At 37.1% G+C, this 24,164-nt stretch overlaps 1 protein-coding gene across 2 annotated transcripts in view; it reads left to right on the forward strand.

Annotated features, from left to right (window-relative positions):
- Positions 1-24,164, forward strand: part of LOC113199601 (phospholipid-transporting ATPase IB) — a 630,500-nt gene that overhangs the window by 218,935 nt on the left and 387,401 nt on the right. For both annotated transcript variants that reach the window (XM_077793137.1, XM_077793139.1), the window contains exons 21-24: positions 88-172; positions 1,422-1,561; positions 3,370-3,508; positions 11,582-11,646. In XM_077793137.1, coding sequence (XP_077649263.1) covers positions 88-172; positions 1,422-1,561; positions 3,370-3,508; positions 11,582-11,646 — 429 coding nt within the window. The remainder of the gene's footprint in view (positions 1-87; positions 173-1,421; positions 1,562-3,369; positions 3,509-11,581; positions 11,647-24,164) is intronic.

Here is a 24,164-nt window from a genome sequence, read left to right on the forward strand (position 1 = left end):
TAAAACCCAGCCATATTTAGCATGTTGACTGAAAGACTTCCTGAACAAGAGTTTGCCAGTCACAATGAATGTTTTCCTATTTTATAGGATAATGTCATTTTTGAAAGACTTTCAGAAGACTCAGAATACATGGAAGAAACATTATGCCATCTGGAATATTTTGCCACAGAAGGTAAGCAAAATTTGGAAATGTTATTTTTTATTTTTTTCCAATGAAGCAGTACTCTAAAGCATTCGTGGCTGATGTTTGGATAAGCAGTCATATTCCAAACAGATGTCTTTTTTTTGAGCAGTACTTGGGTTGCTTTACAGGAGGAGATTCTTCAGGTGCCTACCCCTGCCCTCTCATCTCCACATTCTGTGCCTATGGCAGCAACCAAATAAGTGGCAAAGTCCAAATTCAATTCTCTGCCAACTCGTAACTAGCAGTACAGCAGGAGACACGGGCTAACTCACCTGTAGGATGGTCTTGTAGTTAGTCCCTTTTGAGGAAAACTCATGTGTTTCTTTCTCTGTCCTCTTCTTATACTTATGGCACTGGCTTATCCACAACTTCATGAAATAATTCACTGAAAACTTTTTTTTTTTTTTTAATTTTGAGATGAGACAGGGTCTTGCTAAGTTGCTGAGTGCGGCAGGCCGGCTGCAGCAAAATAACCGGGGGGGTGGGGGGGTGGGGTGATGAATAACTTGTGTACGTTGATACAGCAGGAATAAGAGCCGTTTATTGTAGGGCAACAGAGCTATTTATACATTTTGCACAGCTTATCTTAATTAGCATAAACTAGATACATCAATCAACCAATAAGGAATCTCCACACTTAATGGCTCACTTTTGTTACTTCTCAAACCACTCCCTCTGACATTTTGCCAGGCACCATCCAGACTTGTTTACTAACTCTAACATTTCTCTGGCAAAATACCAGGTGTTATTTTTGACTTATTTACAGACCTTAACAGCTGAGACTGGCCTGGAACTTGCAATTCTCCTGCCTCAGCCTCCCCTCTGGGCTTATAGACCTATGCCCCACACCTGGCACAGAGTTTGCAATGATTCTATAACCAACACACATACTGCAACCTAGGATAGTTATTTTAGCCAATTTCCTGCCTCTTTGCTTGCTGATTCCTGCCTCTGGAACATGGATCATATACAGCTCCTGTGTCCCTGTGCTGTGGATAATTCATTCTTATTACTTCTTATGCACTCAAACTTATAGAATAGATGGTTTGCATTACAGTATAATAAGGTAGTTTTTAAATTTCTCTTTGAAGATGTGCAGATTTTTAAATTTGATTGGTTGTAAAAGAAGCTGGTTTCTTTTATTTGGGAGGGCATGCTTATGTAAAAGGAAGTCACATGATGTCCCCTAGCAGATAAAAGACCCTTCTCGAGGTCTTCACCAGCAGCTGTTTTGCAGGCTTGCGGACTCTCTGTGTGGCCTATGCTGATCTCTCAGAGGATGATTATGCGGAGTGGCTGGAAGTCTATAAGGAAGCAAGCATCATATTGAAAGACAGAGCTCAGCGATTAGAAGAGTGTTACGAGATCATTGAAAAGGTAACCACATAGAGAATGGTCTTCATTTACCCAATGAAGGACTTAACTACTGTTGAACAAAGTCTTTGAAGCAGGAATCTTTTGCTATATTGTGATTTTTTTTCTTGTGTTTTAACCAACTGACAGCTTTTAATACTTTTTTCATTTAAGAAGCAAAAGTAGCATTTAGTTTTCATGGGTTATCTCAAAGGCCTAGCCACCTCAGCTAAGTATTAGTGATATCTTTAGAAATACCAGGTCAAAATAGCATTAATGACTTTCTGGGTTTGCCTAACATGAGGTTTAATGGATTAGCTCAACCTCTTGAGTTACATGAGCGATCACAATGCTCTCTAGGCTGGTTATATGTTGTAAATGTGAACACATTTCACACTTCTTTGTTTTAATAACATTTATACATTATTGTTTCTACTCCATGCTCATGACTTAGATTTTTTGTTGTTGCTGGGTTTTTTTTTCAGTTTATCCCAAGATATTAGATAATTTTTCTACTTATTTGGATTCACTTGGGAGCTAAGTTTCAACATTTTCTATGTTTGAGCAACCATTTGGGCCATCCATTTTCCAGTTTCTATGGCTTCGAAGGCATCACCTCCACTTTTTTCGATCCTTTGTTGGTTTTAAAATTTTCCTTTGCTGTTTTATACTCAGCTTTTGAGTTTTATATCAAGCTGTTTACATTAAATTATTTTGTGGAATCTGAGTAGGACTAGAACTGAATTCAAGTGTTCATTTGCCCTGGTGTACTGGTACAAAAAATGAACAAAATCTGAGCTGAATTAACTTTAACAAGGTTTACTAGAGCAGGAAAGAGTTCTAGCAAAGAGCAGCACTACTGGAAGAGGATGGTTCAAAATGGACTACTCCATCCTATGTGTAGGTTGTATTTATCGCCAGAGGAAAGGAAATGACATACAGGATCAATCTGAGTGGCAGCATTTGGCAGTTGTCATTTGCTTTATATGATCATGTTTCAGCCCCTGATTGACTGGAGGTTCACCTTCTGTGATTGGCTGAGACTCAGTTGCTTGGTTATTAGGGTAATTTGCCTTTCATCATGTATTAAGGCTGCATTAGGCCAAGCTTTATGTAATCCAAACATGGAGAGAAGTTTAGGTCAAACATAATTTAATACTAGAAATATCTAAAATTACTTTTAGAATCAGAAAAAGCGATTAAATAGGTTTCATGCCTCTATGGTATCAAACATGGTAGATGTTCATGAGGTAGTAGACTTTCCATAGTCTGGTTGAGGTGCTATATTATGGAGAGACTCAGCAGAGGCAAGTAAGTGGTGAACAATAGATCACACAACCACACTCATACTCAGAGGGAGTTGATTCTTGAAGAGGATTATAGGGGACAGCAATCTTAAGATACTTTGATATTTTCTTCTCTAGCTGTTGAATTCTTAGTATTATAGGTTTCTTATTCTGGCACTTCCAACAAAGTATGCCATTTAGAATGGGTTCATCTCACATATTAAATAAAACATGACACTTGGCACAGGAGCAGAGTGAGAATAGAGAACCTGTGAACTGTTAGTGTCTTCAGGGTGACTCGCCCATGTGCTTTGATGATTTCTTTTATAATGTCTAGGTGCCGAGAAGTGAATGATAAGTGCTGGTTGCCTGTGTTGGAAATACCCCACACCTATATATATCAGTGATCTACAAATATGGGTTTAGTGTAAAGGATTTAAGTAACTGTCTCTGAACATTTAGGTTGCCTTTCTTTTGGCAGAGTTTTGTCACTAATGTTGCTCTTAAGCATGAAATAGTCTTTAATGAAGATGTTTTTCAACCTAGGATTTACTGTTACTGGGAGCCACAGCCATAGAAGATCGTCTTCAGGCCGGAGTTCCAGAGACCATAGCAACTCTGTTGAAGGCAGATATTAAAATATGGGTATTGACAGGAGACAAACAAGAAACTGCAATTAATATAGGTAATCAATTTTAAAAATAATTTTCCAATGCTGGTTTTTGGATTATGTTTTTTAGTGTTTTGTAGACATGTCTAAGTGTTTCTTTAGTGCATTGATGGGTGATTTTTTAAAATAGTTTTTAAAAATATTTATTTTTTTAGTTGTAGTTGGACACAATACCTTTATTCCACTCATTTATTTTTATGTGGTGCTGGGGATCCAGCCCAGGGCCCTGCACGTGTTAGGTGAGTGCTCTACTGTTGAGCCAAAATCCCAGCCCCAGTGGACGATGTTTTCTAGAACTCTTTGTTTGCTGGGCCAGGGAAAGTTTTCCCAAATCCAATGTTTTTAGGTGCACTATCTACTTATTATAAACATTTAAACTATTATAACTTTCTGAAAAAATTAAACATACTCATATAGTTGAAAACTTTGAATTTCTTATTTCTTTCTTCACAAAATTTTAGACTGAGAGAGGTGGGTGTGGTGGTGCATGCCTGTAATTCCAGTAACTCAGGCTAAGACAGGAGGACCTCGACTTAGCCCCTGTCTCAAAATAAAAAATCAAGAGGGTTGTGGATGTAATTCAGTGGTAGAGTACCTCTCCCTGGGTTCCATCCCTAGCTCCTTAAAAAAGACAAAAACAAAAACACTAAGAGAACATGTTTTCACTAGATTTAAATATGCATTATTTTTATAATTATGACCAATTTTAAAGATTTTAGCAGTCGTGGGGTTTTTTTGGGTGCATTATGACTTTCTTTCCCCCATTTTGACTGGCATCCTCCTTGCTTGGTGAGCATCACCGAGATGGAAGTTGAAGACAGGTGGGTTAAGTTAGAGCAACTTTGTTAAAGAAGCACATTTTAAATTTGAAAAGAAGTTGAAGCTACTAGTTTCTTAAAAATTTAATTTTGATTGTGTGAAATATATTTAAGTTATCTGATTATTTGGCCACCATATGGTTTAATAAGACCTGGTACGTATGTGATAAAATAAATACATAATGATTATGTAACTTACACTGTCTTTATGGAAACAGATTGTATGTCATTGCTTAGTTTAGGAAAAAAATTACTGAAACCTGTGAATGTATATAATTGTAGTCCTTTACAGAGTAGTCTCCTTGGAATATTATTAACTTAATCCAGTGGAGATTCTTTCCTTAAAACCTGCTCTTTAGAATCAGAATTCTCTCTCTCTCATAACCTTGTTTGTATACAATACCTGCCCTCTGGGATGAGTTTCATTCTTTTGTTTGTTTAAATAGATGTGTCATTTAATCATATCTTACAAAGGATCTTGCTAATAAAATGCACTTTATGTTAGTAGACAACTGAAGTTAAGGTCACAAGAGAGTGATATGCAATTTATAAACAGTATTGGAAGCATCAGCTATAGACTTTATTCATGAGTTTGTGCTAGTTGTCATTCAAATGCATAATTTTGGACAAGAGCATGATAGTATTTCAGTACAGACCCATTGTTGCTATTAGAAAACACTTATTTGATGATGTGTCAGTAACATTTTCATAAGTGAAGATTGATGCATTTGCTTTTTGGCTTCTGTCTTTCTGAATGTGTATATAGATCTACTCTTCATGTATTATTTCCCACATAAATTTGTCCTGAAACATCTGCTATTGATCCATGGACCCTGTTCATATACGACATGTCAAGTTGAGTGCTGCCCTGAAATACTTGGGCTTTCTGTGTTCTTAGAGTGATATGAAAATGGTGGGTGTATTCTCTCAAGTTAAAATTGAGCAATAGTGATAGATTTTCTTAATTTCCCAGATCTTTATTTTTTGTGCTTGGTCAATGAACTGTATTTTCCCTTAGCTTCAGAGTTAAATTCCTTAAGCACTTCATTGTGTATGCTGTGAGAAGCTGGTGGTGCACCTGTCAGCCACTCTGTCCTTGGGGAGCACACAGGTCCTTTCCTTGCTTGTTTGTTTTGTTACACTCCAGCCTGTTTGGGTCTAGCTCAGTTTGGAATAAACATGATGAAAACAAAGGACTGAAAATCAGCCAGAAAGTAAAACTGGATTATTACTTGCAAAGAAAAATTTTGCTTTTGCATGATGAGCGTCTCTGAGCTTTATGAAATAATCAATACCCATTCAAACAACCTTTTAAAAGTAATAATTATTATTTTGTACTTTGCAAAGAAGTAACGTGTGTAACTGTTGGTACAAGAAGCAGTCACATTCATTAGATATTTCTTAATGGATCTTTCTGGGTGAATATTCCACTAGGCCACTAGAAGATAAAGTCTTCTACTTACAAGCAGATGACTTTGCCAAAGTCTTGTTTATCCTGGGAGTTTTCTGTGCTCATATTTTATCTAGTGTATCAGTCACATTCAGACTCTTCTTTGAAGTTACTCAGTATGTTTCTAACAGCTCGGGAATTAGTGTTCTTTGAAAGAGCCATGTCTGAATTATTCTTTATTCCACCTTCAAGACTCAAGTTTGTAACCCAAGGTGATGTTGAGGGATTAAGTGTCTTTTCTCATTTAGGATATCTGTTGAACCTACAAATGATGCAGAAGGCTCAAGAAAGTATGTACGTCTAGACATTTCATTAGACTATCAGTGTCAGACCACAGGTGGCAGCTATCAGCAGCATGAGGTCATGCTCCGGATGGAGGATGGGATTTAAGCCTGTTTTTTAGTCATATAGACCTTCAGCCTTTAGTAGTATGAATCATATTGATCCGTTTTCCATAACATTGCACATTTTAGTGCATCGAATGTGCCTTTTAGGGTGTCCATAAGGTAGTTGAGAAGAACAAGTATCTGACACTTCTATTTCCAGAACAACTTAGGGAAAGAGAGCAAAATGGAAGAGTGGCTAGTGCTGTTCATGCTGCCTCAAGAGTTTCTGAAAACTCTCTGTTTTGTCATGTGAACAGTTAAAGCCCACAGAAACAATTCAGTTTGTCAAGGTTATACTTTACTTAAAAACCAAACTAGTACATATTGAGCATCTCTTATCCCAAATGCTTGGAACCAGAAGTGTTTCAGATTTTTCTTTTTTCTTCTTCAGATTTTCGAATATTTGCATAGATGTTACCAGTTGAGGATCCTTAATCCAAAAATTTGACATCCAAAGTGCTCTAGAATCTGAACCTGATTAGATTTTGGAGATTTCAGATTTCAAAGTTTTAGAATAAGGTTGCCCAACCTTTACTAGATCTCAGGACTCATGATTTCTGGTACAGGGCTTATTTAAAGGGCTTCATACAGCTTTTGCAAAAACTGTTTTCTGAACTTTGACATACTTTATTTCATTCATTTTCATGTGCACATTGTTTTTACATTCTAGTGTCTCTGAAATTGGGATGTTTTGTGATTGTTGATGCTTAACCTTTTAATTGGCAGCATTTTCTTAGTAGCACATGTCCTAGAAGTTCATCTTTAGAACTGGTGACACTTGTATAATAAGACAAGTTTGGTGTTTGGGGTTGTTGGCCTTCTTTAGCATGCTTGTGTGTATAAATCATAGTTTGAGAAGTCATTTTTAAATTGTAACTTTTCCTTTGTACCTTGAAAATAAATATGATTAGTCCAATTAAGTTCCAGGATATTTGTGTCCCTAATGAGCCAATGAGTTTTATGTAGATAGACTGTCAGGCGACTATCATCTTGCCTGTGGGTTTTACTATTTGAAACTGGCGTGTCGCCAGATTCCTGCAGTGCTGTGCTTGAATTTATGCTAACTAGCTGTGTTTTGGGGGAGTTGGCAATTTTCTTTTTTAGCTTAAAAATTTGGCATCCCCTACTCTAAAGTGAATTTTCAGATGTGGCCTTTGTGAATCACATAGTCGTCATTTCCTTATTACCACTGGATAAGACATCTATTGAGGAGTCATACAATAGATGTGGAGTTTTCAGAGTCTATAACTTTTGTCTAATGGATGTGGGATGAGTGAGAATGAATTCTTAGCATGTATTCCACTTTAAAGTCATTAAGTTGGAAATAGCTTTTGTCTCAAACTGTTTCTTAGTTGGACCTCTGAGTTCTCCCAGTGTCTGTGCATTTCATTGCCTATTAATTGGTACTTTTAAAACATTTCTTACGGTCTTATGTGTTTATATTTAAAAATTTTTTTGGAATAAATTTTATTATGAATGTATATAATTATGATGTTATGGTCTACATATAGATTGTTTTAGATGCTTACTTTTGAAAAGTGAGTAAATAGGGTGCTTACTCAGCCTGTTATTACCTTGCTTCTTAAAAGGAAGTCAAATCCCCATTCTCAGGTGAAACTTAATACTAGCAGTGTTCTCAGTCTTACTATTATTCTGCACAGAAAATTCACACCTATATCTCTTGATTACTTATCACAACATTGTTGCCAATATAGGCTTGGGGAATTTATTTACCCCATCTGGGGCATGAGTGAATTAGGAGACAAATTAGAGAATGAAATAGATGAGAAAATATGGTGTAGTTTGACTATTAAGCAAAACTGGTTTTTATAATAGGTACTAGTAGATGTTATCTATAATGTGCCAGATCCTGTTTTAAGTCCTTTACAGAAGACTCTGATTGAATGCCCCATGGAGGTACACATTATTCTCTCTCTAAAGATCGAATTGAAGCACAGAGAAATGATGTAATTTAGAATAGGTCACATAGGTGTGAAGATGCTTAAAGTCAGAATACTTAACCATGGCATGCAAGATCCACTTCCCAGAATGAAAAATGTATGAGTTACAAAAGACCAGGGAAGGCTTCAGAGTTGAGACAATTTTAAAACTTGAGCCTTCAAAATTTTCTAAAAAAGAAATAAGCAAAAAATTTTTAAAAAGCATAAAATGGGTAAGGATGGCTCAGTTTAGAGAGGAACATGTGAGGTAGGATGGAGGCAGCGTGTTCTTTTTTTCAAGGGTTCTGAGAAGGGCCTGAGGGTTTAGAAGGAAGATGTCAATGGATGTGGTTTCATTGATGAATCCTCAGCTTCCAGGATAATGGAGGACTCTGGACTGTATCTCCTTGACCTCATCTGGAGTAGACACCATCTATTCATGGTGTCTGGCAATATTTTTATTCATTCACAGTCAAATATTGATTGACCAGATTCTCTGTGGAAACATTTAGAACCAACAACATACTTAGGGACTGTGAGCACCTTATTGAATCACAACAATGGATAGCCTGGTTGATTTCATCCCAGGATGCAGTTAGTAAGGGTAAATTATTCTATCCTTTTATCTATGATAAATTTATGTGTTATTCCTTCTCCACTTAGGCTATTTCCTGCCGATTGGTGTCACAGAATATGACCCTTATCCTTTTCAAAAATGTCTCCAGAAAAATCTGGATTTAGAGATGTTGGACAATATGAGCTTATAGAAAATATATGAAACTGGTTAAGAGATCTGGGAAATTTGGTTGGTAATATTTTCTGGTGTGTAGAATTATTTTATTGTCTTAGAATCATTCTTGCTCTAAGTACCATAGATTCTGTAATAATTTAATTTCTTTGAATGTTGATTATACTCAGGTAGTAGAAAAACTGAACCCTTTTGTAGTGTGCTGTTAATTTCAGCTGTGGTAAAAAGTGAAATCCCAAAGGTTCTCCTCTCAGTCATTTTATGGCCCTCTTGTTAGATTGTGAGATTAAAGAACTAGACTTCAATTTACAAGTGTGGATTGACTTTCCATATACCTGGCTCTTCTCCAAGAGTTGATCTCATTTTATCCAAAAACATTAGAAATCAAGCACACCAAACTTGGATTGACATAATTTGATTTGCTACATTAGTTAAGTCACAATTAACTGGGTTAAACTTCCATGGTCTGTCTAGGGCAAGTGTTCTATGTGATAATTCTCTAAGCAAAATCTTGATTCATTTTCCAATTTTTTTAAAAAAAGCTTAATCTGTTTCTTCTCAGAAGCCTTTAGCTTTGTATATTTGAATTCATGAAAGTGTCAGTAGTTTTATTTATTGCCCTCTTCCTACCATGGCTAGAAAAATACTTAGGGTTTTTTTCCATAATATCTTTGTGTAGCTTCAGTTGTCAAATGGCATTTTACTTAAATTGCAAAATATAAAATAAAGCAGAAAGCTAGAGCTTAAAAATTACAGCTCACTTCTGCAGCTGTTGTTCAAATAAAATACGACAAGTAAATCCTTTTGCATTAGTTATACTAAATTTGTAACAGTCAACATTGCATGAAGTTCCTAGAAGTCTCTGGGGATGAAGACTAAGCCCAACATAGAGGAAAATGATTAAAGTTGCAATATCCCCTTTTGTTAGTGAAAATAAAAATGTAGCCCTCTCTTCTGGGGCCTAATCTAAGAACTTATAGGAGTGAAAAATTTTAATGGGAAACAAAGAATTTGATTATTCCAGTCCTTCTGTGTGAAACTGTGAATAGCATTCTGGGAGCAGCTTACTTTTACCCATAACTGTTATTAAAATTAACTTTAAAATGGATACAAAATTGCTTGTTATCCTATGCCTTTTTAAAAACCCAATAGGTATTTGCCCATATAGTATTATGATTTGATTTTATTTGGTTAGTTTTAGTTTTAAAAATAATATGTGGTAGTTTTTAACAAGAGAAATAATCTCATTCCTTTTACATAGCTATTGTTAAACATCTTGAGCTCTATCTTTTCTAGTGGCTTTAAAAAAGAATATTTAGATTAAAAGTCATAATTTTGTGCTTTAAAACTTGTGTTCTGAGGTGCTTTACAAGATATTCCAAATGAGAGTCATGAGGGAAGGGACATTCTTTTTATATTCTGAAGTAAACAAACACAAGGTTTTATTATCTGCCCCCAAAACAAACAAATAAAATCCACAAAGGATTTTCTTGGTCTTAATTTTCATCTGCCTTGAATTTTGTTTTGTGCCTGCTATTGGTTTTCCTAGAGATGAAAAGAGACCTGGGGAACAGGAAGGGACCCACATGCAGATCTCTGTTTCTTGTTCATTAGTTAAATACCTGCCTGCTCTTCCCCTTCAACCAAGCACCTATGAGAATGGATGTTATAGGTGTTCTGCAAGAAAAATCCAGGGCTCCCACCCTTCAGCTCAGGATTGATTAAGGCTCTTCTTGAAATCATAACATATTTAATTGAAGGTTAAAATTCTACACTTTGATGATCTATTTCATTTTTCTATAATCATCAATATATTATCTTGAGATGTTGAGGAAAAAAAATGGTTGTGAAGTCTGGTTTTCTAGGATTCTTAGGAGGATTCTTTTCTTGCTTTTTCTTGGTAAGCTGAATGGAAATGGGGGTTGGGAGCCCTGGGGGTCATTGTGGGTCTTTGAGGTGGCTGGATCCATTTCATTCCATAGAGTCTGTGAATTTGAGGGAGTAATCAGGAGGTACTCCTGTCTTGGTCTGTGAGTGACCACTGGGAAGGAAAGCACTTCATAGAAAATATGCTCCTGTCCTGGGAGGAAAAACAAAGAAAGTATCTCTCTTAAGCTATAGAGATAACTTTATTTCACAATAAGATTGAAATTACTGATACTACTTAGGAATCCTTTTGTTTCAAACAAAACAATTTCTTTTCTTTTTTTTTAAACTCAGATTTAATTCTTGAAATGGGAATTACTTTGAACTTCTGGTAGGAAAAGTGGATCCCTCAATATACAATAATATTCCTTTGAAACTTGAGAGAATTACTTACTTTTTACAAAGGAAACAAAGGAACTTGCTATTCCAGTAGGCATGTTTATGCTGATTTAGGAGCACCATTGGATAGCATTTGTCGTCCTAAAGTGTTTTCTGTTATTTTAGATAATCTAAGGCTTATCCTAATGTTATACAAGGATAACAAGGATAAAGAAAAATCCACAGAAAATTGACAAGTATTTATTTTAGCCTTTAGTTAGAAAGACCTTCTTAGGCAGTTCTATTCACATTGTCTGCAGGAATCAAATTCAATTCAGGCTTATGGTTTCTTCATCCTTGCCTTAGTCCTCTGTGTTAACCAATAGGCTTAAAATGGTAATAAGGTAGACAAAAGAAGGGAGGTTGAATTCGGTCAGCCATTGAGAATTTAGGAACCCACAGGAGGAATGTTGAATTCACATGTTATTCCTTCTCCACTTAGGCTATTCCTGCCGACTGGTGTCACAGAATATGACCCTTATCCTAATGAAGGAGGACTCTTTGGATGTAAGTAGTTTTTTGAAAGTTGTATTTCATAAAAATTTTTAAAACTATGTTTTCTATTATGATGATTAATCAGAGATTGTTCTTTTTCTAGAAAAAGATGATAAAACCACTGCATCTGTTTTCTGTAGTATTTATCAGCAGGTGTCATAAAGTGTTATTCTTAAAACATCAAGATAGTAAAGTTATGATATAGCCTCATGAAATATTAATTTCACTCACCTAGACTTGTGCATTTAAAATTAGAAAGTTCTAATCTGGTTTACCTTTAATTGTTAAATATGAAGTACGTCCATGAATGGATGAACCTGTTATGATTTACATTGTGGTGAACTCCAGTGTAGTTTACAAAAGAGATTTGAAGGATTTTTTTTCCCAGTACAAACCTAAAAAAAAATTCTCAAGTGTTAAGAGTTGTTTAAATTTTATAAAGGAGTAGGATACGTAAGCACTTAATTGCCCAGTGCCACCAGCTCATGGAAGACTGAATAGCGTGGTTCTCTGAGTATTTTATGGGCATGTTCCCACCTTGTCATGGCTTAAAACCACCAAGGAGACCAGGAATAGGAGCTGATCTGAAGGAAACCAGTAATCTGAGAAGTGATTTGATGTAAAAATAAGAGTTGAATATAAGATTCCATTTGTCAAGACTTAACAAGTTCCTGGTGGACACCCATAGACACCTTCCAGGTACCAGTAGGCCATGCATCCTTCTGTGGAGACCAAGATGCTGCCTACCCCTTCACAACCCTAAGGGCAGGAGTCAGGGAGAGCCCGCAGTTCTGTGTGTCTCCAAGGCAACATCAGCAAGATACCGTCCTTGGCGTGAGTGCTTCAGATTCATCTCATTGTGACCCTTATCCTTTTAATATCTTTGCCTGAGTATTAGTCAGCTTCCTGTGAGTATAGCAAGATGATGGAGAAAATTAACTTGTAAAGAGAAAAAGCTTGTTTTGATTCACAGTCTCAGAGGTTCTAGTCCATGATTGGTTGGTCCCATTGCTTTGGGCCTGTGGGGAGGCAGCACATCATGGCAGGAGTGTGTGGTGGAGTCAACTACCCACCTCATGGCCAGGAAGCAAAAGAGAGAAGAAGGGACTAGAGCCCCACAATCCCCTTTGGGGACATGCCCCCAGTGACCAAAATACCTCCCTCAGAGCCCAACCTCTCACAGGCTCTACCACCTCCCAATAACACAACCCTGTGAACCAACCATGGTTCTTTGGGGGATGTTCACCATCTAAACTACGACAGCCTGCAAGAATCCCAGAATCCCAGGTCATGCCTTATCATTAGGACTCTACTTCTCACATGCTCTGCAGTCTCCCAAGTGTTCCAACCTCCCCAGTATTACCTATTGCACTCGTCTCTGGTTTTTCTTGTAAAACATTTTAACAGTGAAAATACTGTGTGTGTGTAAATTGTGGTAAAATACACTGTAATCATTTTAAGTGTACCAATCAGTGTTATTAAGTATATTCATATTGTCGTACAGCCATCTCCAGAAATTTTGCTTTCCTAAACTGAAATTCAGTAAGCAACGACCCTCCAACTCTACCTCCCACCATCACTGGAAACTTTCTGTCTCTATTAATCTGACAACTATAGTTACCTCATATTAATGAATCACACAGTATTTGTGATTGTTGTGATTGGCTTACTTTATTTAACATGATATCTTCAGGTTCATCCATGTTACGGAATATGACAGGATTTCCTTTCTTTTAAAGTCTGAATAATATTCTGTTATATGTATATACTACATTTATTGATTTATTCAATCATCATGTACTCTTGAGTTTATTCAATCATCATATGGCTCTTGTGAATGATGCTGCTGAGAACATGGGTATACAGGTACATCTTTAAGACCCTGCTTTCAATCCTTCTGGGTATATACCAGGAGTGGAGTTGCTGGATCATATGGTAATGATATGTTTCACTGTTTGAGGAATTGTACTGTTTTCCAACAGTGGCTGTACCATTTTGCACTCCTACCAACAGTGGACAGATATTCCAACTTCTCAATATTCTTGCTAACTCAAGCTTTGTTCTGTTTTTCTTTTTGATAATAACCATTCTCATACTATGAGAGTCTTATTGCATTGTTGTTTTGATTTTCTTTTCCCTCATGATTAGTGACATTAGCATTCTTTTCATGTGCTTATTGGCCATTTGTAAGTAGTTTTGGGGAAAATGTTTATTCATTTTTCAATCGGGGTTGTTTGTGTTTTTTCCTATTGTGAACACTTTCCATTTTATCTGTTTCCCTCTAGTGTCTCAGGATGTAAGGTCTAGGATAAAAATCTAATTTTCTTTTTATTGATTGATTGATTGATTTTTTTCTTCTCTACCTTCAAGACAGTGCTGCATTGCACATATAAGGAGCTCAGTAATGGAGGGAATAAATGAACAAACTTATGATAATTTTCCATCTCTCAATAAGAACTTCTATTTAAAAGCCATGCTGGTAAAGCAATGACGTCGGCAGCCATGATGGCCAAGGGCAGGATGATCTTACTAGGGAATAGAAGCTGGGTAAGATGAAATAGCACCTCTGTGGAAAGGAGAGTGGGCTATGGGTGCAGAGAGATTCCTGTGACACTTGGTGTCTGCACAGCATCTACACCTGGGCCTGTCTTGTTTCCTAATGACTTCCCAGTTCCAAGGAATCCACAACTTTAAAATTAGGTACTCGGCCCATTTATTGATTGGGTTATTTGTAATCTTATTGTCTAATTTTTTGAGTTCTTTGTATATTATGGTTATTAGGGCTCTATCTGAAGTGTGTGGAGTAAAGATTTGTTCCCAGGATGTAGGCTCCCTGTTTATCTCTCTTATTGTTTCTTTTGCTGAGAAAAAAACTTTTTAGTTTGAGTAAGTCCCATTTGTTGATTCTAGTTGTTAACTCTTGCGCTATGGGTGTCCTATTGAGGAATTTGGGGCCCGATCCCACAGTATGTAGATCATAACCAACTTTTTTTTCTATCAGATGCCGTGTCTCTGATTTAATATCAAGCTCCTTGATCCATTTTGAGTTAACTTTTGTGCATGGCGAGAGATAGGGATTCAGCTTCTTTTTGATGCAAATGGATTTCCAGTTTTCCCAGCACCATTTGTTGAAGATGCTATCCTTCCTCCATTGCATGCTTTTAGCCCCTTTATCAAATATAAGATAGTTGTAGTTTTGTGGATTGGTTACTGTGTCCTCTATTCTGTACCATTGGTCTACCCGCCTGTTTTGGTACCAGTACCATGCTGTTTTTGTAACTATTGCTCTGTAGTATAGTTTGAAGTCTGGAATCGCTATACCGCCTGATTCACACTTCCTGCTTAGTATTGTTTTTGCTATTCTGGGTCTTTTATTATTCCATATGAATTTCATGATTCTTTTATCTATTTCTACAAGAAATGCTGTTGGGATTTTGATTGGCATTGCATTGAACTTATAGAGAACTTTTGGTAATATCGCCATTTTGATGATGTTGGTTCTGCCTATCCATGAGCAGGGTATATTTTTCCATCTTCTAAGGTCTTCTTCTATATCTTTCTTTAGTGTTCTGTAATTTTCATTGTATAAATCTTTCACCTCTTTTGTTAGGTTGATTCCCAAGTATTTTATCTTTTGGGGGGATATTGTGAACGGAGTAGTTTTCCTCATTTCCGTTTCAGAGGATTTGTCGCTAATATACAGGAATGCCTTTGATTTATGCGTATTGATCTTATATCCGGCCACTTTGCTGAATTCATTTATTAGCTCTAATAGCTTCTTTGTAGACCCTTTTGGGTCTGCTAGGTATAGAATCATATCATCTGCAAATAGTGATAATTTAAGTTCTTCTTTTCCTATTTTTATGCCTTTAATTTCTTTTGACTGTCTAATTGCTCTGGCCAGTGTTTCGAGGACTATGTTGAACAGAAGTGGTGAGAGAGGGCATCCCTGTCTTGTACCAGATCTTAGAGGGAATGCCTTCAGTTTTTCTCCATTCAGAATGATGCTGGCCTGTGGCTTATCATAGATTGCTTTTACAATGTTGAGGTATGATCCTGTTATCCCTAATTTTTCTAGAGTTTTGAACATAAAGGGATGCTGTACTTTGTCGAATGCTTTTTCTGCATCTATTGAGATGATCATATGGTTCTTATTTTTAAGTCTATTGATGTGGTGAATAACATTTATTGATTTCCGTATATTGAACCAGCCTTGCATCCAAGGACCTGAACAGACACTTCTCCGAGGAGGACATACAATCAATCAATAAGTACATGAAAAAATGCTCACCATCTCTAGCAGTCAGAGAAATGCAAATCAAAACTACCCTAAGATACCATCTCACTCCAGTAAGATTGGCAGCCATTAGGAAGTCAAACAACAATAAGTGCTGGAGAGGATGCGGGGAAAAGGGCACTCTTGTTCATTGCTGGTGGGACTGCAAATTGGTGCAGCCAATTTGGAAAGCAGTATGGAGATTTCTTGGAAAGCTGGGAATGGAACCACCATTTGACCCAGCTATTCCCCTTCTCGGTCTATTCCCTAAAGACCTAATAAGAGCATGCTACAGGGACACTGCTACATCGATGTTCATAGCAGCACAATTCATGATAGCAAGATTGTGGAATCAGCCTAGATGCCCTTCAATAGATGAATGGATAAAAAAAATGTGGCATTTATACACAATGGAGTATTACTCTGCATTAAAAAATGGCAAAATCATAGAATTTGGAGGGAAATGGATGGCATTAGAGCAGATTATGCTAAGTGAAGCTAGTCAATCTTTAAAAAACAAATACCAAATGACCCCTTTGATATAAGGGGAGTAAACAAGGACAGGGTAGGGACGAAGAGCTTGTGAAGAAGATGTACATTAAACAGGGATGAGAGGTGGGAGGGAAAGGGAGTGAGAAGGGAAATCGCATGGAAATGGAAGGCGATCCTCAGGGTTATACAAAATGACATATAAGAGGAAAGGAGGGGTAAGACAAGATAATACAAGTGGAAGAAATGATTTACAGTAGAAGGGGTAGAGAGAGAAAAGGGGAGGGGAGGGGAGGGAAGGGGAGGGGGGATAGTAGAGAATAGGACAGACAGCAGAATACATCAGATACTAGAAAGGCAATTTGCCAATCAATGGAAGGGTAACTGATGTGATTCAGCAATCTGTATATGGGGTATAATTGGGAGTTCATAACCCACTTGAATCAAATTGTGAAATATGATGTATTAAGAACTATGTAATGTTTTGAACGACCAACAATAAAAAATAAATAAATTAAAAAAAATAAAATTAGGTACTCAGAGATGAGCCTGTATCTTCCCTCTGTGTATGGAATTCTCTGGAATCCAAGAGATGGCCTTCAGCTCTAGATAACACCATTGGACTGATGGCACAGTTGGAGTTTTTTAGGTCCACCTGATCAAAGAGTGATTGTGATATTGCAATGAGAAAAGTCTACAGGTGCATGCCTGATTTTCTTTAGTGCAACATCATTGTTTTAGTAGGGTTTTTTTTTTTTTTGCTGCTGTGACTAAAGGACCAGATCAGCACTTATAGAGGAGGAAGAGTTTATTTGAGGGTTCACAGTTTCAGAGGTCTTAGTCCATAGAAGGCTGGCTTCATTTCTCAGGACTTGAGATGAGGCTGAACATTATGGTGGTGTGTTTGGCAGAGGAATGCACCTCAATACCCCATAGGCATGCCCCCAATGAACTACCTCCTCCAACCACACCCACCTGCCTCCAATCACCATCCAGCCAATCCCATCAGGGATAAATTCACTAATTAGATTAAGACTCTCCTAATCCAATCATTTCTCTTTTGAATCTTTTCGCATTGATTTACACATGAGCTTTTGGGGGACACCACAACTAAATCATAACATTCATCTTTTTGTATCGTATTAGTCAGGATTCTCTAGAGGAACAGGATCAATAGGAAATATAATTATAAGAAGGTGATTTAGTAGGTTGCACTAATACATGCAACTAGAAGCTGGATAGTCCACAGCTAGAAGCTGGATAGTCCACAATGGTTGTCTGCAGGCTGAAGAGCTGAAAGAACAAGTATCTGCACAGTCCAAGAGACTAAAGCTGTAGAACAAGGGTGCTACCCCAGTCTGAGACAGAGGCTTCTGGAGAATCACTGGCAGAGTCCACTTTGGAAGAGTGATATTCTCAGTGATCACAGCAGCAATCAAGAACCTGGTCAAGAGGAATTGAGCTTGGATCTGATGCTGCTTCCTTGTTCTTCTTTTTTGCTGCTGTGACTAAAGGACCAGATCAGCACTTATTCTACCCAAGCCATCATCCTATTGGATGGTGCTGCCCTCACTTAGGGAGAATCTCCATTTCAATTGGCTATCCCACATGCCAGTCATTCCTAGACACACTCTAATTGACATACCCATAAGCCTCCTAATCATCAGCTTCTCTTAATCCAATCAAGTCGACAATTTAAATTATCCATTACAAGTATAATGACTTCAAAGTGTTCAGTATCTGCTCTGCAAAGAGACAGTTTCTACTATTTTATTTTTTGTTGTTCAGTATTCCAAGGGTATTGAACACATTGTCTAATGTCCACTCAGGAGTATTCTTTGTATCCTTCTTCTTCCCCTCATTCTTTAGTTGGGTTACAGGTATTCCTGTTCTCATTAAAATTTCATTTGATCAATGTAGAGTAAAATCAGAGTGCTGGGGCAGTGAATTAGATGGCAGATGCCTAGTGGAGCTCCCAAGTTGATGTTTAAGATCTCAGGGTTCTGATGATGAAGCACATAAGACATGAGCAAAGGGGAGGGCCTGAGAATTTGTACTATGCTACCCTTACTTCATCCCTTGCATGCATGAGGGAATGAGAGGCTTTTCTCAAAACCCAGAGCTGGCATCCATCACCTTCACCTAACCAATAAGTATGCCCAAGCTAGGCCTCCAGATGCTATAAACAATTAGAATTTACCTGTGTCTTGAGCTTTTCAGTTGCTGACAAAATAACATCTAAACTCTGTTACATAGTTGTCTTTGAAATAAGGATGAGTGATGATGTGCATTAGATGATATGTTAGTGTGCTGGAAAAGTGTTGAAATTTTCTTGCTTTTGGTTGAAATAAAAAGTACTGAGAAATTAGCTTTATCCATAATGCCTAAAGATTGCAACTGGCACCCCTAGTCCTTATTCCTGGCATACTGACTAGAAATGGGTCTAGGAGGAATGGTCCAAATAAGAAGGGTCATCCCTGGGGCTTGTAGTCTTGTGTGCTTTTGGCCCTTTGTGAGATGCTGCCATCTGTGTGTATGGGTTGAATGGATTTAGGGACTATGTTTAGTTTTGGTGAAACTGACTCTCAGAGATGCTGTTTTTTTTTTTTTTTTTTTTTTTTTTGTTTTTTTTTTTTTTTTTTTTTAACCAGCTGTAAAAATAGCAGTCTGAGGATGACAAGAGTAGGACAAGCAAGAGCAGTGTGACGGCATTGTTTGATGTGTGTGCTGGGTCCAGGTGTTCTCCACCTTCTGGATCAGTCCCAACAGTGATCATGTTGGATAGATAGATTATACCAATGTCACACTGACCCACAAAGACGATTATCATTAACTATGAATCTTTCCCTAAATATATATGGTACCTTGAAATGTATTAGCTGTTATTACATGGAATTATAAGGACAAGTGAGACTTTTTAAACACTAAGAATCCTACATATAAGAAAAAAATCTGTGACTTTATCAGCATTTTATTAAAAACTTATCATACTGGAGTCTGTTACTCTCCAAAATTTCACAAAACCTACTGCTAGTCATCAAATGATAAATGTCTTTTGATATTTGTTTGTAAAAGACAAAAAGCATCAACCCATTTGGGGAACATTTGTTTTTCCTGCTGTAATAATGTAGAAAACACAATGACTACATTGACTATAAATATAAGACCTATGGAGAACTTTAATAGAAATTTCTAAGGAAAAGGTCACTGAACAAATTATGAAATCTGTAAGATTTGCTACATACTTGGATAATAGTGTAGTTGTTTATAGTATGTATTAATTTATGAAATATACAAATGACTATCTCTTTATGAGCCACCAAAAGAAAGATATATTGGCAGAGGTGTATTTGTTCTGGGTGAAGCATTAATCTAACAAAAAGTTTTTGAAATAAGTATGCATAGTCATTGATGAGATAGCTAATTAGGAATGAAAATAGAACTACGTAAAATTCATTAGTAACACCGATGGCAGAAACTGTTGTCCAGCATCCCTGTGATTGGGTGTAGTCATGGGGTGAAATTCTCTTAGTGGAATATGAGCAGAAGTGAGTGTGAAACGTCTGTCTTACCCACTGAGATGGAACCCCTCATCTGGTGGCTTCCTTGGCTCTTATATTTGCTGACTGAAAAAAGCACAGCTGGAGCCACTTTGAAAGCTGTGTTTCGAGAGCAGCAGAACTTTTCGCCTTGCTTAGCCTCTGGATGACTTTGACAAGCAGAACCTGCAGATTTCCTATGGTGAGAAGAAGCGATACAGCTTGAGATACTGCATGCAGGGAGGTCTTTTGGTTTCTCCGCACCCTACACATGATATGTAAAGGAGCGCCAATCAGTGTAGTCCCTCCAAGCACACAGCATGATTCGTGTCTCTTCTCAGAGAGGAGGAGGAGCAGGTTCTGCATTTGCCAGCAAAGGCCAACAAATGAGATTTGAAGGAAAGTGATTTGGTTTCTTTCAAATTGATACAGATGTCCCTGTTCTAGTTCCTAAGGACCTGTTCTTTCCCATCAGTGTCCTAACTTTCATGGAAGAGACCAGATGAGTTTGTGCCCACAGAATTATTTAAGCTGCATTTGTGCAGCTGTGAGAGTAGCAGTTCTCTTAGGCTGTCATAACTCCCCCTTGTCTTCTAACTTTATCTTGATCCCTGATTGTGGAATTTTCATTCGTTAAGCTCCCTAGTTGACGACAAGTGGCTAACTATACAATACTGTGGTCTTGTATTCTTCCTGCCATAATTGTGTGTTTCAGCAGCTGCTTGACCTACCCAAGACTTGGCTTTAATCAGCAGTTCTTACAATAGGCCGTGCTTTGAAGCTGGCCTCAAACTTGAGCTCCTCCTGCCTAAGCTTCCCAAGTCCCTGGGATTATAGGCATGTGCCATTGCACCCCGCTCAACATAATTACTTCAATATTTATCCATGTTGCTTTATTATTAGTTCATTCCTTTTTACTGCTAAATATTTCATTGTATGGATACATCACAATTTGATCATTCACTTGTCATTGGACATTTTAATTAATTCTAGTATGAGGCTATTAAAAGTTAAACCGCTATGAACATTTTGTATATGCTTTGGTGGGCAAATGTTTTTGTTTCTTTTGGATAAATGCCTAAGAGTAAAATTGTTGACTTACAGGGGAGATAAAAGCTAGACTGTCTGTAAGAAATTGCTACCCAGTTTCTACTTTATGACCTGGCTAGGAGTATCTGAGGGTTCTTATTATTCCACAGCTTCATCAATATTTTACATTGTTTTTGATTTTCATTTTAGCCATCTAGTGGGTATGCTGTCACATTGTAGTTTTATTTGTATTACCCTCATGAGGAATCATGCTCAGTAGCTTTTCCTTGTTAAATGGCCATTTAAAAGTCTTTCTTTGTTGAAGTCTTTGTCAAATTTGCCCATTTTTAAAATTTGGTTTTATATTTTTCCTATTATTGAGTTCCAAAAGCACTTTGTAATTTTATTTTTAAGTTGATTTTAAATTAAATTTATTTTTAACTGATATATAATATAAAAATGTACATATCAAGGGGCACCATGTGTTATTTTGATACATAGTATTTAAATAAGGTTAAACATAGCTCCCCAAACATTTATCATTTCTCTATGGTGACTTTAAAAAATACTTTTTCTAGCTTTTTGAAATCTACAGCACATTATTGTTATCTATTGCATCCTAATGTATAATAGCAACCCAGAACTTCTTACTGCTGTTTAAATGTAATTTGTTACCCACTGATCAACCCTTACCCATATCTCTGGAGCTGCCTACTATCCTCCACTATTGTTAGCAACCACCATTTTATTCTCAACTTTTTTAGATTCCACACATAAATGAGATCATGTGATACTTGTCTTTCTTGCCTAATTTCACTTTCCATTCATGATGTTGCAATGACAGGACTCCATTCCTTTTTATGGACGAATAGTATTTTTTTTCTGTGTATAGACCACATTTTCTTGTTAGTCCTTTAACTACAAATTTTCTAGACTCTTATTCCATTCATGTGTACATTTCTCTTTATGCTCAATTGTCTTGATTATGGTAGCTTTGTAATGAGTCTCCAAATCTTCCAACTTTTCTTTTTTATGATTCCTTTGGTTGTTCTAGGACATTTTCATTTCTGTGTACATTTTAGAACCAGGTTGTCAGTTTCCTGTTGGAATTTTTATGGAAATTTTTAGATTTATGCATTAAATCTATAAATTAATTTGGGGGCAATTTGCTATTTCACTGGCATTGAGGTTTCCATCGCATGAACATGGGATACTCTTATTTACTTAGGTCATCTTTAATTTTTCTCAGCAACATTTTGTGCTTTCAATTCTACAATTTGGAAAGTACCTTTAATAAGAAAGCCTTAGCTATCATGTGGCTCATCTCATTATCATGCTATTTAGCGTCTCTAAACAACTATTTCATATACTTTTTTCCAGTTTTCCACTTCTCCCTCCTGAAGACATTTTTGATAAATACTAACTTAAAGATTGTCATAAGTAACCATTTAAATAACTGTTTTGATACTATTTCTTGTGGACAACTAGTGTCTTTCTTCCACTGATGATAAGGTCACCAGTGCCATCAAACTAAACAAGTGAAATAGTCAATGCCAGTTTACCACCTTTGGACTGGTTCTTAGATCCACTTCTGATATCAGATATAGGAGGAATCTGAGTTCAGGGTGGGAAATGGTAATAAGTCAAGTTCTAATCAGGAGATAAAAGTTACATTAGTGATTTGGGCAGTGGTTTGAATGTAAAGAAGTATTAATGAAGTATAGTATGTGAAGGAGAGTTCTAGGGTAGGAGTTGGCATACTACAATCCTCAGGAAAAAACTGACCCAGTTCTTGTTTCTGGAAATGAAGTTGCATTGAACACAGCTATCCCCACTTGCAGTTTGAAAGAGTGACTCTGAAGGGAATTGCATGCAGACAGGAAGCCCACAGGAGGCCAATAGGAAGGAGCAGCTTTCTTTTTCTTCTGCAGATTTTCACCTCTCCTTTTAAAACTCCCTCCACCCTTAGAATCCAGCAGGGAGTGAGATGCTAGTGGGGAAAATAGTGTCACAAGGAACAGAGGAGGGTAGGTTTGAAGTTGAAAGATGGAAACTCAGCAATTGGTAGGGGAACTAATATCAAATGCAAAGAAATTAAAGACAGGAAATTAGGTGTTTCCAAAATTATTGGAAAAGCTGAAGGAGAAGTCTGAAAGCCCTAGCTAGGCTTCAAGATCTTGCCTCTGCAGTTTCTTTTTTTATGGGGTCAGGATATTGTTGCTGCCACCCAGGAGCCTACAGGGAGTATAACTTCCCTTCAGGGAGTTATAGCTTCCTTATAACTACACCTATGAAGTTGGAAGAGATGTTAGAATGTGGAATACTTCCCCTACATGAAGAGGAATGGCACTGTCTCCTTTGGGTCTCCTCAGTCTTGACCAAATGCATATTGTTGAGACAATTCACCCAGACTTCTAGTATCATAAAGGAGTCTGAGAAATGTGGTATAGCCTTTGCACTATAGGGAAGGAACATGGAAGAAGATGGAAGAAGATTGAGAGTCGACCAGTAAACAACATCTAGCAAGGGCTCATTGATAGGTAAAAAATGGGAATCTGGGGAAGAGTGTATTTTATAGTATAGGACAGTATATTTTATAGATTCAACCACTGAAGTGAGACTTTTACTGTATAGTGGATTCTTTACAGTACTTTGAATGATGAGTGAATTTCTGGACTACAAAGAAGTTTATTATTTTTTTCCTATTGTTGCTTTCAAGGCAAAGAGCTTTACTAGTTGCCAGGTTTTAAGGTGAGTTATAAGGAAGAATAAGCATAGGATACTCTACATTCTCAGAAAACTTTGACCCACAGTGAATTCTCATTGCACATCACGATCAGTTATGTTCAGTTTTACTTTTATAAAAGTCTAGTTTTTCCAATTTGAGCTTTTCTGGGATGACAGATGGCTCCTTGGTAAGCTACCTAAAATATGTTTAAGTATGAACATGTGCATGTGAATAAGCATGTTGTCATTATTTCCTGCTTCAAGATTACATGGATGTTTTAATGTAATAGGAGTTTTTTTTTTCAGGTTTAGAGAGACCACTTGTAAAGACACATTTAGAATTTCTTGCACTGTCATGTGGTTTTTATTGCAGAACATGCAGTCATAGATTTTAACCAGTATGCTAAGCAGCCTCTGCAGTGACGCGAGCTCACTTGCTGGGTGCTTATTCATGGAGTGCCCCCACATTA

Source organism: Urocitellus parryii, chromosome 2 (genome assembly GCF_045843805.1).
Source record: "Urocitellus parryii isolate mUroPar1 chromosome 2, mUroPar1.hap1, whole genome shotgun sequence".
Classification (NCBI taxonomy): Eukaryota; Metazoa; Chordata; class Mammalia; order Rodentia; family Sciuridae; genus Urocitellus; species Urocitellus parryii.